Source organism: Pyxicephalus adspersus, chromosome Z (assembly GCF_032062135.1).
Source record: "Pyxicephalus adspersus chromosome Z, UCB_Pads_2.0, whole genome shotgun sequence".
Taxonomy (NCBI): domain Eukaryota; kingdom Metazoa; phylum Chordata; class Amphibia; order Anura; family Pyxicephalidae; genus Pyxicephalus; species Pyxicephalus adspersus.
The window spans coordinates 11,554,067-11,569,809 of NC_092871.1; the positions used below are offsets into that span (position 1 = coordinate 11,554,067).

The following is a 15,743-nucleotide window of genomic DNA, read 5'->3' on the forward strand; positions in this document are numbered from 1 at the left end:
CTCCTGGGACAAGGCAAAATAGTTTAGTGGATAGGAGGATTGGGTCTTGGAGAAAGGAAATTTTCCAATAGTTGCATACTGGTTATCAATAGACTATAAATCAGGTTCCAGTAAACATGTAGCTATAGTTAGTTCAATGGGGTGACTCTCAACCAAAACATGGAACTAAATACTAAATGAAAGGAACAATAGCATATACGTTAGTTACAGTTATTTCAATACATGAGATTAATATAATGCTATACATTTTTTGAAATAGTAAATAAAACAAGTATAGCAAAAAAAAATTCAAGAAATAATAACTTTTTTTATGCTTTCCCATGTCAGACACTAAACTTATACAGTGTGCAGATAAAGACTGTCGCTCTCCGTGTGCATAAAATAAAAAGACGGCATTTCTATTTATGTATCCACCCAACTTTATTTATATGGTTTATGGGAAATTTCAACTATAAAATCATATCTGGTGTTAGACGGTTGATTGTGATACATCTATGGGGATGAGAATGCACGCTTCTGTTCCTATGTTCTATTATTATGACAAGTAAGCCAAGGCATTAGCCGCCGGCAGTGTGGTGAGGTTTATCATGTTTATGGATCTTTTACTAACAACATCTACATCTAACCAATATAGCTTGTACGATGACCTAGATATGTCAAATGCTCATTTCTTTGTACTGGCTGCATACGCTCGCATTATAAAACTATGTGCAAAGCCTGTCTGTGCTCTGTCTACATATTAACCAATAAAATATGAAACTGAGCTCATGTTCAGATAAAAGAATTTTTGTTAGTTCAAAGTTTACAATTTCAATAGGATCTGCCCTGTGTTCTGGTAATTAGGGATGGTTGAGATGACCACTGGGCAACCCTAAATTTATAGTAGCCCTGGCTTCTTTAAAATGTATTTCCAATTTCGATGGCAACAAAAAATATGTTTAGGTGATCTACAGTAGGTACAAGAATTCGCTACATGTTGCTGCAGATTATGACAACAAAAGCTGTTTGTTGAACACTACAGTATCAGCATCCCTTTATATTAGTGTTTCTCCAAGGATCTGATTGTGAGGAACCCTAAAGTTCTTCCAGAGGTTGCCAGGGGTTCCTTAAGCAATGAGCAGATTGGATTCCTCAGGTCAGTTTAATAGATATCAATGATCTTTTTGGCTATCTGTAATGGTGACATTTTTACCAATGACCAGCAATGTAAGAGACATTCTTCCTACTGACCACCACACTAATATACTGTGACCTGTGGATATAGGAATAATAGGAGGGTTTTCCCCAAAACCTGAAAGTTATTTTCAAGGGTAAATCCATGTTAAACACAGATTTAGAAGTATTTTATTGTTATTTAGAAGTAAACAAATATACAGCACTATCCAAACAAAAATACAAAAGCAATCAAATACAGAAGGGCTTTATATATATATATATATATATATATATATATATATATATATATAGTTGTCCCGGTGTTATAATAAAATTGTCCTAGTGTTTTATTAAAATTAATATTTTATTTTTGGTTGGGTGGTATAACTTTTTACACATTTCAGAGAGGTGTGAGGGTAATATTTGCCTGGATATCAGTGTTTTTTATTTTGTGAAAACCAACATACAATACAAACTGTGATATTCTTACTGCAAATCTAACATATATATTATATATATATATATATATTATCAAATCTATAATTAGAACATGGTTTAACTCAAAATGAAGATTGTTTGCAGAAATCTCATCTCTGTGTTACAAGCACAATAAAATGAAGACATCATTGCTTCTAACCATTCATTTTTTAAAGTAGGTATAAAAAAAAAAAATCATTTTGCGATAGGAGTAGCAAGGGGAACATTTTGCGGACCATACTTAAGCTTTAAAGATCTGTCTGAGCTTCAAAGGCAATACTCAGAATGAGGGTATGGTGCCGTTACGGCTTGCTCAGGGAAGACATTACAAATAAATTCTCCTCGTGGTATACCCGTGGGGAATGAATAAGGGAGACAGTAAGGGGTGCAATACTACTCACTGCTGCCTGCTATCAATTTTGGACTGAAAGCATTTGATAGGCAACAATCCTACATTTACAATTTTGTTGAATAATTCTCTTTAACACCAAGGCAGCTATGCATATAACCTACCTACAATTCACCAATTTCAACATTTTGGAATAACCTGGGTTGCTGATAGGTTACTTATTTATTTCTAGTAAAAAACTTTTTAAAAAATCTCTTTGTGCCTAGGCAGCGTAATTCTGGCTCCCTTCACGCCTACATATAAACAGAGTGCAAGAATTTTGATTTCCATTTATATCTCATTGGCTACCCATAGAGTGTATGTGAGGGGGGAGGTACATGCAAGGGGAGCTTCTATTAACCACCCTGGTATGTACGAATGTTAACTGAAGGAAAAAAAGAGGGGTCAATATTCACTTACATTTTTTTGTGCACCAAGTTATCTATTTCCTACTAACCCAAACTCCATGGTTAACAAATAATGCACTCCATTAAAGCACAATATGTGGGCCCTTTACAAATCACGTACTGTTGGTGTTAAATATACAATAAAAAAACAATACCATGCCAAACAAAAATAGAAATGTATTCCCCCACCAATCTGCCCCCCACAAGCCCTAGGTGAGGGTGACATTGCCCTTCCTCCTGGGAAATACTGAGCAACTGTAATTACATGAGAAGAAAATTTCCCATTGGACTGGATTATTCCCGCTTTGTATTTCCAGAATTTTTCCCAAAAATATGGAGACATCAGGGCTGATTTATAAAAGCTAAAGATAAACTTTCATCAGTGAAGCTGGGTGATCCAGCAAACCTAGAATGGATTCCTTTAGTTAGTTATTTGCTAGTTGCTAGCAGATGTTTTCAATCCTGGACCAAAATTTGCCAGGTTTGCTGGATCACCCAGCTTCACTGATAAAAGTGTATCCTCTCCAGCCTTGGAGAGCTTTTATAAATCAGGGCCAATATGCAAAGAGAAGCAAAAATGTATTTTCTTTTCAGGTGCATTTAATACCTACTAATTGTAACTAATTTATGGGCCAGGCCCAGACATTAAGACCTTCAATTTAGGTTAAAGTTGAGTATATATAGCTCAACCTTTTTTTCAGTTTTTACAGAGTGGGGTAACAATGGTGGTGATGGTGGTATTGGTAAAAAGGTTGATTCATCAGTAGGATTTCACTTTTTTTTGGCCCATATACCCATCAGAAAATAAAGAAATCTCTCTACAGAGTAAACTTTTTAAACTCTTTAAATATAATTAGGACAGAAAAGGAAACCCCATACATATTTCTATGTTGTAGTAAAATATGTTGTAGCTATGTTGTAGCGAAAATAAATGATCAAATGAAAATGTAAAAAAATGGTAAAAAATATATATATTTATTTATAAAAAGATTGTTTTTGGTAATTCAATTTAAGTATTTTGCTTATTTGTGGTATAAGTATATATATATACATATACATGCACAATATTAATTATTAGTTGTATTATTATTAATAAACTGTAGTTATTTAGCACCATATATATTATGCGGTGCTGTGTATATATATATACAATCTATAAAAAAATAGATAGAAATTACTTTTCAATACGATTTTTGTCACATGGAACACATGATTTTGAAAGAAATTGCTTATTCACCCCTAAAAGTTGGGGTAGCTAGCATGGGATAATGCAGTCACAGCTTATTTTTAGCTGCACATATGCAAAAGAAGTTTAGTAGTTTTAGAAACTTTAATATTCTATTATATTAGCATGGGGGAACCCTTGAAATAATTTTCAGGTCTTCTCGGAACTCCTTCTATAATTATTATATTCACAGATCACAGTACATTAGTGTGGTGGTCAGTAGGAAGAATTCCCCGTACATTGCTGGTTGTTGGGAATAATGTCATCTTTACAGATAGACAAAAAGATCATTGGTGTCAGTTAAATTGTCCTGAGAAGCACAAATTCCTTAACCCCTAAGGTTTCATAGAATCTTGGTTGAGGAACATTAAAAATGTTCTTGATATTTAACAAACACAAGCAGAATGAATCAGTATTTCCTTGCTATATTGGTCTTTTCACAAGCACATATATATAATGTACATATATTTTAAAAATATTGCAAATTTAATGGAAAAATCTGCTGCAAGCATACACTATGTTGATAAATTATTTTTTCATTCAGTAACAATTAGAGGGTCTTAAAAAAACTTAATTGTATTATCACAACAACAACCTATTAATGTATATTTATAGCTTTCTGTCTAAATTCCTGGTTTTGGCAGGGCAACAATCTAGATCTATACTTTAGTTTTATTTTATTTGTTTTATTTTTTTTACAAAGGGTTTGATTTACTAGCATATATGAGAATGTTCGTTTACAAAAGTACATTTTCACCAACCATAGAAATGCCTAATAAAAAAAAGCAAGATCTTGTCTTGCACAAGATTAGAGGAATAGAAATGTATTAAAATCACCCAGCTAGGAAAACTTTCTGTGCTCATGTAGTAAATCTGAAACATTGTGGCATTATTAATATTATTATTAATAATAATAAACAGAATTTATATAGCCCCAACATATTAGGCAGCGTTGTACATTAAATAGGGGTTGCAAATGACAGATACAGACACAAGAGGAGGACTGTGCCACGAACAGCTTACAATATGAAATGTAAAAAGAATAAAATCAAACTGGACTGGAAATGAAATAATATATAAATATATAGAAAAATAAAAGTAAACCATAACAAAATAATTGAGAAAAGCTATGGCTTCATATTCTAAAATTTGAATATTTGCTTAAAGATTGTCTTACCGACTTTGTTTTGAACTGCATGAAGATGAATTACAAAAAAAGAGGCTTTGCTGAAAAAATAAAACATGATTGTCCTGGGCTGGGAGTCCTAAGTAAAATGATTTAATAAACGGTTAATTTCTGCCTCTTAACACCTAGGTCTCAGCACCACCCCCTTCACCATAGTCCACTGCGCTTCAATAACATAATGGAAAATGTGGTTAGGTGGGGTTAGCACCAAGGTATTGCCAGGAGAGCTCACCGCTATATCTGCGACTTTAAAATATAAAGTGTGGTGCTTCTCAGGAAAGATGAGTAGCAACTTCCAAAAATACAAACGATTGCTGTTTATATTTGTTCATGAGACTAAAAAAAATGTAAGATACTAGCAGAGGATATGTGTAGAACAGCTCATACCACAATTCGTTATAAAAAAAGACAAAATTGCTTTAATTTTCTGAAATCTTTTAATACATATTGTGTTCTGCTGAAATTCCAACAATTCCTGGTAAACTATTTTCTACAATAATAAAAAAAAAAATATATATTTTTTTTTTAGCACCAGACAAAAGAAATTTTTAGATCTATGTGCAACTGTGAGGCCAATTTTAGGTTTGCATTTTTTTATTTTTTATTAAAGCAGAACTAAACAAAAAGAAATAACACTTTTAATTCTGCAGATCCCTCGATTGCGCTGGAGATGTCCTCTATTGGGTCCTGCACCCACCTAGAGTTCTCCGGCATGAGTTCAAGTGACGTAGCCTGCTGATCCCACTGTATATGCATGAGCATTTTCCCTTCCAATGTAATAAAATGTCTCTTCTGCACATGCCTGAGATCAGGGCATGTGCAAAAGGGGCAGCTATTATTATTATACAGTATTTATATAGCGCCATCATATTACGCAGCGCTGTACATGTCCATAGTCATGTCACTAACTGTCCCTCACAGGAGCTCACAATCTAATTTCCCTACCATAGTCATATGTGATTAATGTAGTCTAAGGTCAATTGTTAGGGAGAAGCCAATTAACCTAACTGCATGTTTTTGGGATGTGGGAGGAAATGGATTTTTTTCATAGCAAATGTTTTGAATCCTGGACCAGATCTATTCCAGGTTTGCTGGATCAGTCAGCTTCACTTATGAAAGTGTATCCTCTCCAGCCTAGGAGAGCTTTAATAAATCAAGCCCAGAGTTCCTAACTTTCTTTGTCACGTCTCCGTTTCAGACCTCCTCAACGAAAAGTCATTTATCATCAACTACTCTGTCCTTTGAACGGAAGGCTGACCCAAGAAACTTTCATGGTTTCGGCTGTGGCAAACCACAGCCGAAATAATCCCTTTGACTAGCTGATGTATGCATCATGAGAATTGTGGCTAACATCACAATCTTACATTATTAAGTTTTTGCATAGAATTCAACTATTTGGAATATGCTTACAGTCCTTGTAATCATTTATTAAAGCCAAACTGAGCTTTCATTTCAAATTATCTGAATGCATTTCAGGTGCATCAAAACAAAATGTGTGCAAAGTCTTACACAAAGCAGCCACAAGTGGAATAAAAAAGACTTTCCCCTGCCAGCATGGTGCAGAGAAGGGTCCTTGCTCTCTGTGCAGATGCAGTGGTGTCACTACAGAGGACAACACATTACTTGCAGGGTCACAGATAGAGTTCTCCAGTCAGTAGGGTGCATAAGCTTCACTGATTACAGAACTACAGGTCCGTGTTACACATCTGCAGGGAAACTACTGCTCCCAAATTGAGAACAAGAATCCTTTGCAGCATGCAAGTTTAAGTAGCTTCCAGTAAATTGTTTATAGCAACATTATTATAAATCAATGTTCATGTACGTCCTCAAATCCCTTTCCCAGGCTTTAGCTTTGGCTTCCTTCCTTTTTTCTTCTTTTCTGCTGATAGTAGCCACCCTTTCAGTCCTCATATGTTTAACCTGTGGCCTGGCAACCGCCAGCGCGTCATTAGCAGCAAAATGGGTGACTTTAGGCTTCTCATTGCTGTCAAAGCCAAGCCCTTTCTGGTCTCTCTTGAGAACTGTCTGAACAGGAAATTTTCTGCCTGTCCCTTCAGGTCCCAGACCTGACTCACGATTCCATCCTTCTTTAAGCATCATCTTAAATCCCACGTTGTGCTCTGGAATAGCGTAATACGTAGGAGGAAGTTTCTTTTTCTTGTTGAACAGATGTAGGGTAGATCGTTCATGTGTGTCTACGCTGTCTTCCTGATATTGTGTCTTGCAGATTTCACAGTATTTTCTTTCCAGTGGCTGCGTTCTGCAAAATAAAAGCAAATAACATGTTAGTACAACAGATATTAATAAAAAAAAAAAGTTGTGCTTTCTTTTTATATAAGATTCCCTTTCTTTATCTTAACAAACAAGAAATAAAATGATACATTATTCAAACATGTAAGTAAGGTTATGGTATGCACTGCTTGCAAACCTGCAATGTTCCAATGAACCCCCTAGGAACACATCCAGAACCTCAGAAAGGTAAAGTGCAAACAGAAACATTAGGCAATGTACACACCACATGATTCTTGCCCGATACAAATGTTCAGGCTGAGTGTACAGCGGACGTCTGGCGACGTCTGCTATATAAGTCAATGGCAGGGTGCTGTTTGCTTTTTTCCCCCCATAGAACAGAACACAGTGTTCTCCCCAGACCCTTTTAGCCACGCAGACCACCTGGCAAATTTCAGTAACCACTCAGCTGTTTTTGGGTGGTTATCGATAAGTTGGGTCACAATACAGGGGTTGCCACATGCCTACAATTTCTTTCTACTCAGCTTAAAAAATTGCTGGGTTGAACACTGCTTACCCCTACAGTATATAATTCCACCCTGCTTGTATGGGTTTGTATCTTGTGGGCCAAGGTGATAGTTTCTTTGCAAAGATCTTTCCTTTCACCCAGCTTAAAAAAAAATCTTGGTTGAACACTGGAATTGTGCTGCGAGAAAGATTGTAGTAACAAGAATTGAATGTGTGTATGCTGCTTTAGGAAAGTGAGAACCTCTGCCAGCTACCCTCCTCCCCCAGCATTTTGTTGCCACATTTAAGCAACAAGTCCTTCAGGTTCTGTGCACTACATAGAGATATAATAGCCGACCCTTCTAATATGTTACTTTGCAAATTATTGTGTGCACAATACAGCTAGCCTTCGTTTTAGTGAACAAATAAAAAATAAAAGTGCAGGAATGCTTTAAATTGCAGGCTAATAATGCAGAGCTCTTAAAAGACTGAAGTAAATCTAAAAAAAAAAAAAAATGCATCTCAAGCTAATGGGGAAACTAAAATGCAATGCGGGATATCTAGCCCCCACTTGTTGAAAACCTCAAACCTGCTTGTGAAGTTTCAGAGGTTCCTGGGACTTTCTGAAGTTACCCAATAAGATGTATACCTTGTACAGATAGATGCTCAGTCACTGCCATAACCAATGTTTGTGATGGTTTTGAGCAATGTTGGCCTAAAAGGCAGAGGGAAAGATGAGCAAGAAGCACAAAGTTGTGGGGACCACAGTTCGTGTTAGCAGTCTGGCAAAGTGGATAACTAAGAGCCATTTCAGACCCACAAAAAGCTGCGGTATTCTGTGGCAGGTTTAACGAGGTTGGGAACCATTTTTTGCACATGGTTGTGTCAGTTGCAGGCTTCCCAAAAGTGACACATTACCTTTGGCTTCTTGTTTCAAGATTTGTGCTGCAGCCACGGCCGCTTGCAAACCTGCAAACCCGTTTGCTGTGAGCCTGGGAGTTGCTGACCACACAGTTCATTTCACAAGTGTTAAGATGCCCGTGGGACACTTGTGCTGACACAAGATAACATTATTACTTTGGACAAAGAAAATCTCTGTACAGAGCTTTACAGGCAATTAGGTCATTCCTAAATAAAACCATAAAGACTGTTTAAAGTGGACCTAAACTCAACTTTTTTACTTTACATAAAAGGCGTTGGGTATGTGCAGAAGCGGCATTTTTTCCACTAAGGGAAAAGAGATTTTTTTGTTTTGGGTAAGTTTCGGATTATTTCCTCTTTACCCCCTATTTAACCTGTGATCTTGCAATGTTTACAACTGATCACAAACTCTGCTGCTCTTCTAAAATTTGCAGAGAAATTCTTATTATTACTATTCATAAACAGGGTTTATATAGCGCCAACAAATTACACAGCACTGTACATTAAATAGGGAGACAGTGACACAGGAGGAGGAGAGCTTACAATCTAGGAGGTGGGGGAAGCAGCACAAAATTGGAGGGGAGAGAAATGATACATCTCAGACTGTTGCTCTCCCGGTCACCTGCTGCACATTCTGCAAGTCATTGGGCACGTTGTATCCACCTGACGGGGCTGCTCCAAAGCTACGTACAGACCTTAGATTTTTGTTAATGGTGAAAGATCTTTTCCAACGACAAAGACCGAAAGATGAATGAAGCGCTGTTCTGCTCTATGGAGAGGGGAGGGGAAGAACAAGGAAGGGGGGAGAACAAGGAAGGGGGGAGAACAAGGGAGCGACATCCCGTTGCGCTCTCTCCCCTTCATTAGCACTGCAGTTGATCATCGTTTGTGGATCTGCAGACATTGGAATGGCTGCTGCATACACGTCAGATTCTCGTCTGATATCAGCCCTGAAGCGATATTCATACGAGAATCATCTGACGAGTGTACCTAGCCTTAGTCAGTTCATCAAAGCCCCTTGCAGGGCAAATTTCAGATCCAAAGCCCCCTCACCTTGGTCGGGTCTCCGGCTGCTGACCCTTTAAAGAATCCCTCAGCAGCTCGACAACCTCCTGGTGCCCTCCTTCTTCAGCTAACGACAGCGCATCTTTGCCTCGAGTTTCACAAACGCCAACCCAGGCTGCTCCATTTTTCAACAGATAGCTGACGACATCTTTTTTCCCGGCGAATGCAGCGCACATCAGCGGCGTCCAATAGTAACAATCGTGGAAGTTAATGTCACAAGGTTCCTTTTCCACCAGCTGTCTCAATCCTTTCACGTTCCCTTCTTGTGAATATCTTAGCAGCTGGTGGCCTATTCTTTGGTTTGTCGGTCCATGGACGGAGGTATTCGGTCCATGTTGTGAAGATCCTTCACGTGATTCTTCATGCATTGGAGATCTGGGAGCTCTGCGTTTCCGCGATGGTTTCCTTGGAGGTGGAGGCTTTTCGTCATTAGCCAGGAGACTCTCATAGAAGCTTCGCGCCTCTTCCCCTGTGGTGACCACCTGACTTCGTGTGGAGGATTTCTTGTTAGTACGCTCTCCATTTTCCCACAGATCTGACTTTTCACGGGCCTTGGTGAATGTGATCAGCCTTGCAAAATTCATTCTATATGGATAGAATAGATGGATTCTATATGGCAGGAAAAAAAAGTAATTTTAACACAAAACCTAAAATCAAGAAACCTGGAAAGAATCTGGTCCAGGATTAAAAACATTTACTGGCAAATTAATTTGAAGAAACCCATTCCAGGTTTGCTGGATTACCCAAGTTCAATCATGAAGGTGTGGCCTTTGAAAGATTGAAAAAATCAGGCCCATTGTTTTTTTGCTGCCTCTGTCCACTATCTTGAAAGCATCTACATCCTTCCACCTTGCACACTCATTGTTATTAAACTCTTTAGTGACCCCTGGAGCTCTGCTACCTGCAAAATACCCAATGCTTCCGAATGGGGGGAGCATGTGACCTCCCATGTGACAACTTTAGCATCCAATGGCTTTGCTTGAGCACAGTCACATGATGAAGGCTGTGACATCACTGCTCCCTCTATGGGCAGGTAAATTTATTACATGGGGTGCCAGATGCAATGGAGGAAAGATGGTGGGGAAAGGAATTGGGGCAGTAAATAAAACACTTTTACCCTTGCATGGGGGGGATATGGAGACAGACCCATCTCTAGAATTTCAGTGAACCCTTGCCTATGATGTCAGTATTGCAACCAGCCATACAACAAAGCTACTAAAGAGCTGCAGGGGTGAGTTTATCGCCCTATTTACCACCCACCAGCCAAAACCAGCAGCTACGGTGTGCAGGAGGAACCACTACAAGCCCAATACTTCATGCCCCCAATAAACACGCTGAATAGAAACACAATTATCTGTGGGTTGCCATAGCAACCGAGAACCCTCCAGAAACACACAACTTCCGGGTCTACTCACTGAGTACTCACCTTATAGGAAGCCGGCTCAAACTGGACCTAGTGTGATACAGGGGAGGGGCGGAGCCTCGGCGCCATGACGACACGGTCATGTGACCGTCATGTGACCTGGCTGCTCGGTTAGTTAACCACTGCTTTGCTGGAGTCCTTCTTGCTGCATTGTCTCTGCATGTTACTGCATCTGCTGCTTGTATCAGTGTTGTGTCTAGGATTTTCTATGTATTTCAGTCTATGAACAAATAATTCTGTAAATATTCTGTGTGTGTGTATATAACTATCTATACATTATTATTATTATTATATAATCCTGATATTTCAGGATTTATATAGCACCAACATATTATGCAGCGCTGTACATTAAATAGGGGTTGACAAACTGATACAGACAGTGACACAGGAGAGGACCCTGCCCCGAAGAGCTTACAATCTAGGAATGATATATATATATATATACTTATTTCTAAAAGTAAAAAATCTCTATATTTTATATAGGCAAAACCAAAACAAAAGAAAAAAAGGGAAGTGGGTCTTTTTGGCAAAGAAAATCTGCATTGCAGTACCTAATGAATAAGCACACATAAGCGAAAAAAATGTCCATGTTCATTTGGTCCCGAATCTACATCTGCTGCCCCACAATCTAATGTCCTTACCATAGTCACTAATGAGGAACCAAACACAAAACAATAAAAACACACTTACCTTTAGAGATGCAGAAGGAGCAGCCAAGAGCCTACGTCACTCATCCCCGGAGGCTTTGCGCTCCCAGGCAATCAAGAATAAGGGAGCGGTACTGGACGCCTTTTTTTTTTTTTTTTTATAAAAAAAGGGTGTTGCATTTAAGAAAAAAAAACAGAATTTTTACCTTACATAAAAGGGTTGTCTAATTTTATATGTAAAGTGAAAATTCTGAGATTAGGTACGCTTTAATACAGTCTAAGGTCAATTTTGGGGGGAGGCCAATTAACCTAAGCGGATGTTTTTTAAATGTTTTGGGGAAAGTAGGTGTTAACACTTGATTTGCTGCTTCCTTGCCTGCCACTACTGGAACTTCCATAACCTCCACATATAATAAACCTATAAAAGCACCCTGGACATCTTCTTTATCTAGGAACTGCAAACCCTTAACACCTAATTTCCCCTTGAAGAATCATAAATTTATCCTTCTAATCTTACCGCCCAGCAAACCTAAAGTCTCCGTCATCCCCTTTGGAAGCCTTACGGCGAAACGCGTTGGCCATGGGACAACCATGCTTCATTTGTTTTTTTTTTTTGTAAAATCGTATACTTTGTTATACATTCAGTCCAGTTGAGCTATGTCTAGAAATATATCTTTTGATGTACATGTTTATCAGTAAAATATATTGAACATTGCCATATCTTGTATACTGTGGATTTGAAGGTTTAGTAAACTATTATACATAGGTGGAGAATCTTGAGTTTCTTCTATAGTATTACATAGCCTAATGGAAGCCAACCCACTAGGGTGCAGGAAGGATTTCTGGAAAGGAAAGTTATAAATACATACAACAGGAGCTGAGATACACAATCACAAATGTCACTTGTGTGTTGTGATATGTTGTAATGCAGCACATCAACACAACACATTCGTGTGAACTGAGCCTATGGGAGGCCATGGATTTCATACAACAAATTTAATTAGTATTTTTCACCTACACCCCACTAACTAAACTCTGCACCCCAGTGTTGTATTGAGTAACGCACATGGTATTAATATAATTATTGTTTTTATTATTAAACAGGATTTATATATCACCAACATATAACACAGCGCTGTACATCAAATAGGGGTTGTAAATGACAGACAGTGACACAGGGGGAGAGGACCCTGCCCCAAAGAGCTTACAATCTAAGAGGTATTAATGAGCCCTCAGCAATAAACCCCAATGAGTGAGGATTGATTTATTAAAGCTCTCCAAGGCTGGAAAGGATATACCTTCATCAGTAAAGCTGGGTGATCCAGCAAACCTGGAACAGATCTGGTACAGGATTGAAAACATTTGTTAACTAATAGCAATTGACTTTTAGAAAATCCATTACAGGTTTGCTGGATCACCCAGCTTCACTGATGGAAGTGTATTCTCTCCAGCCCTGGAGAGCTTTAATAAATCAGGCTCAATGTGTTTATTGTTGCTGCTTACAGCAATCAAGTGACCTCGTCAGGGTACAAACAAATGTGCAATTATTATTATTATTATTAATAAACAGGATTTCTATAGTGCCAACATATTACACAGCAATATACAATAAATAGCTTGTAATTGAAAAGCTTTTTATATCTATTTTTTCAGTCAACCTTTGGACAGCATTGGACATTTCTAGGAGTGTCTGGTGTCCCCCCGCTACATGCATTGGTTCCATCCGCTGACTCCTGTGTCACTGCTGAGCTCCATAAGGATGTGGTGTCACAGGAATAGCCCATGACATTTGGCGGGGGACACCAATATCTTAAATAGCGGGAATTGTTCAGAGCTGAGGAGTTTTAGTGAGTCTACAGGGCTTATTGTTGTGTTTGTACTGCATATTGTACTGATATAAATACAGCTATGTCTGTTAGGAGAAAATAGGATTTAATTATACTACATATTGTACTGATATGAAAACAACTATCAGTGGGGAAGAAATGGAAATAAATTGTTTATTGATGTGTGAAAGGTCTGTGTACTAAGGAAAACACGGAAGTAGTGGTGTAATAGACACCACTGCAGTGCCCGAGTACCACACAATAGTTTCCTCACAGGAAGTCAGATCACGCTGAGAACTACCTTTCCCAGCATTCCGTGCACTTCCGGTCCTGCCTCTTCCGGGTCGCGCTTGCGTAGAAGCAGGGAACCGGGCCTAGTGTGTGGCGGCGGGTGAGAACCGGGAAGATCCGCCGTGTAGACAGGAGGATTACATAGGTGAGACCGCTGCCTGAGATGCTTTACCCGGGCTATACTCGGCTACACTGCACTCCTCATACCGAGCTGCGATCACCCCACACATCACTGACCGGCTGTGCTCACGCACACTCCTTACCTCCGGTCTGTACCCACACATTACTGACCATGCAATGCTTTGTATTGGAAATCACATCTGCACCCCGGTGTTGTATTAGCAACCAGCGCTCCACACTTTATTGCCCATTGTTATACCCACAGCACACTCTGTACCCCATAATATGCCCCTCTATACTCCCTGTTACCCCATAATATGCCCCCTATACCTCTCATGTTACCCCATAATATGCCCCTCTATGCCCCCTGTTTCCCCATATTATTCCCATTTATATCTCCCATGTTATGCCCTCTTATACCTCTCATGTTTCCCCATAATATGCCCATTCATACCCCCTAAGTTACCCCATGTTATGCCCTCTTTTACCCCATATAATGCCCATTTAACCCCCCATGTTACCCCATAATATGCCCTTTTATACCCCACTCTTTACCCCAAAATATGCCCTCCTATACCCCCACATCACCTATGTTGTGCCAATTTATACCCCTATTTTACCCCATATTATGCCCATTCATACCCCAAAGTTACCCCATATAACACCCTCATATCCCTCCATGTTACCCCATATAATGCCCATTTCTACCCCACTCATTACCCCATATTATGCCCTCTTTTACCCCCACATTACCCCATGTTATGCCCATTTATACCCCAATGTCATGCGCATTTTTATGGCCATGTCATCTCATTTTGTGCCCATTTATACCCATCTCCTTACCCCATAATATGCCTATTTATACCCCATATAATGCCAATTTTTACCCCCATATTATTCCTATTGACCACACTCTGTACCCCTGTGTTGGGGTTTGTTCACATGAACGGTCTGGTTGCATTGTGGGGCCCCCTTACCATGTTCCTATTATAACCACCATGGAAGGAGGTATTTAGTGTTGGATTTGTCTTGCACAGCAAATAGTGGTATTATAGGGATACAGGAAGTGAGTGATCGGGGTGTATGTGACCCCCAATGGGAGTTTTTCTGACCCTGTGCCAGGATCTTCCTGCAGAAAGGGGTTTTGGGTAACTTGTGGCCCTCCTAAATTCTTACAAATCACTTAACAGCATTTTAAAAGTCTGATTATTTCTGTTAAATGACCTTTAAAAGCAGAACTTTCACACAGAAAAAACTAATCACCCACCTTTACTTCTCAATAGCCCCAATCCATCCACAACCCCAGCCCAGGGAGTTCGTGCACTGTCCCAGCTTCCCTTTTCGTTCCTAGCCCTCGCCAGTCCATCCCAACATCTTCCTTCCTATGTCACCCAAACTCCAGTGATCTCTCCGGCTTCCTTTTAGCTGGGCGCACCACCCGGCTGTTTTTGGGTGGTTACTGAAGATTTGGGTCAATATAGGGGCTGCCACCCACCTACAGCTTCTTCCTACCCAGCTTAAAAATGCCTGGGTTGAGCACTGAACTTACACTGCACAGGTATGAGATTGACATAAGGGAAATCCTCATGGTGATGCATTCCCGATCTTGCTGTGCAGGGTGTCCGCAGCCTTCAGTTATATGTGACGCAGTATCCCAGGAGGTAGCTGGTTGGTGGAAGGGGAAGGATCCTCCTCCCTCCAAAAATAAAAAGGCGTAGTTACCATTTTACTTAATGGTAAAAAGTGGATGATAGGTCTGCTTTAACGGTGATTATTCGTTCAAATTACAATAGGACTCTTGCAGTTATTGTTTTGGCTTTACGTATTTATTAGCTAGAAAACGGCTTTCTGTACTGCTGCAAAATACGTCCGTATG

The 15,743-nt window shown here is 39.3% G+C and overlaps 1 protein-coding gene across 2 annotated transcripts; it reads right to left on the reverse strand.

Moving 5' to 3' along the window:
* Positions 1-6,244: 6,244 nt before the first annotated feature.
* Positions 6,245-11,047, reverse strand: GPANK1 (G-patch domain and ankyrin repeats 1). Of its 2 annotated transcripts, none has more exons than XM_072430439.1 (3): positions 10,987-11,047; positions 9,549-10,169; positions 6,245-7,098 (listed from the first exon to the last, which is right to left on the reverse strand). In XM_072430439.1, the coding sequence occupies exons 2-3, from the start codon at positions 10,142-10,144 to the stop codon at positions 6,639-6,641; spliced, it is 1,056 nt and encodes a 351-aa protein (XP_072286540.1). In that variant the 5' UTR covers positions 10,145-10,169; positions 10,987-11,047; the 3' UTR covers positions 6,245-6,638. The 2 variants fall into 2 exon arrangements, with proteins under 2 accessions (XP_072286540.1, XP_072286539.1); XM_072430438.1 differs by lacking the exon at positions 10,987-11,047 and adding an exon at positions 10,304-10,934.
* Between the last annotated feature and the right edge of the window lie 4,696 nt (positions 11,048-15,743).

Coding starts and splice junctions, on each gene's coding strand:
- GPANK1 (XM_072430438.1), bottom strand. Junction 7,099..9,548: donor CAGCCGGAGACCCGACCAAG/GTGAGGGGGCTT, acceptor TTTATTTTGCAG/AACGCAGCCACTGGAAAGAA.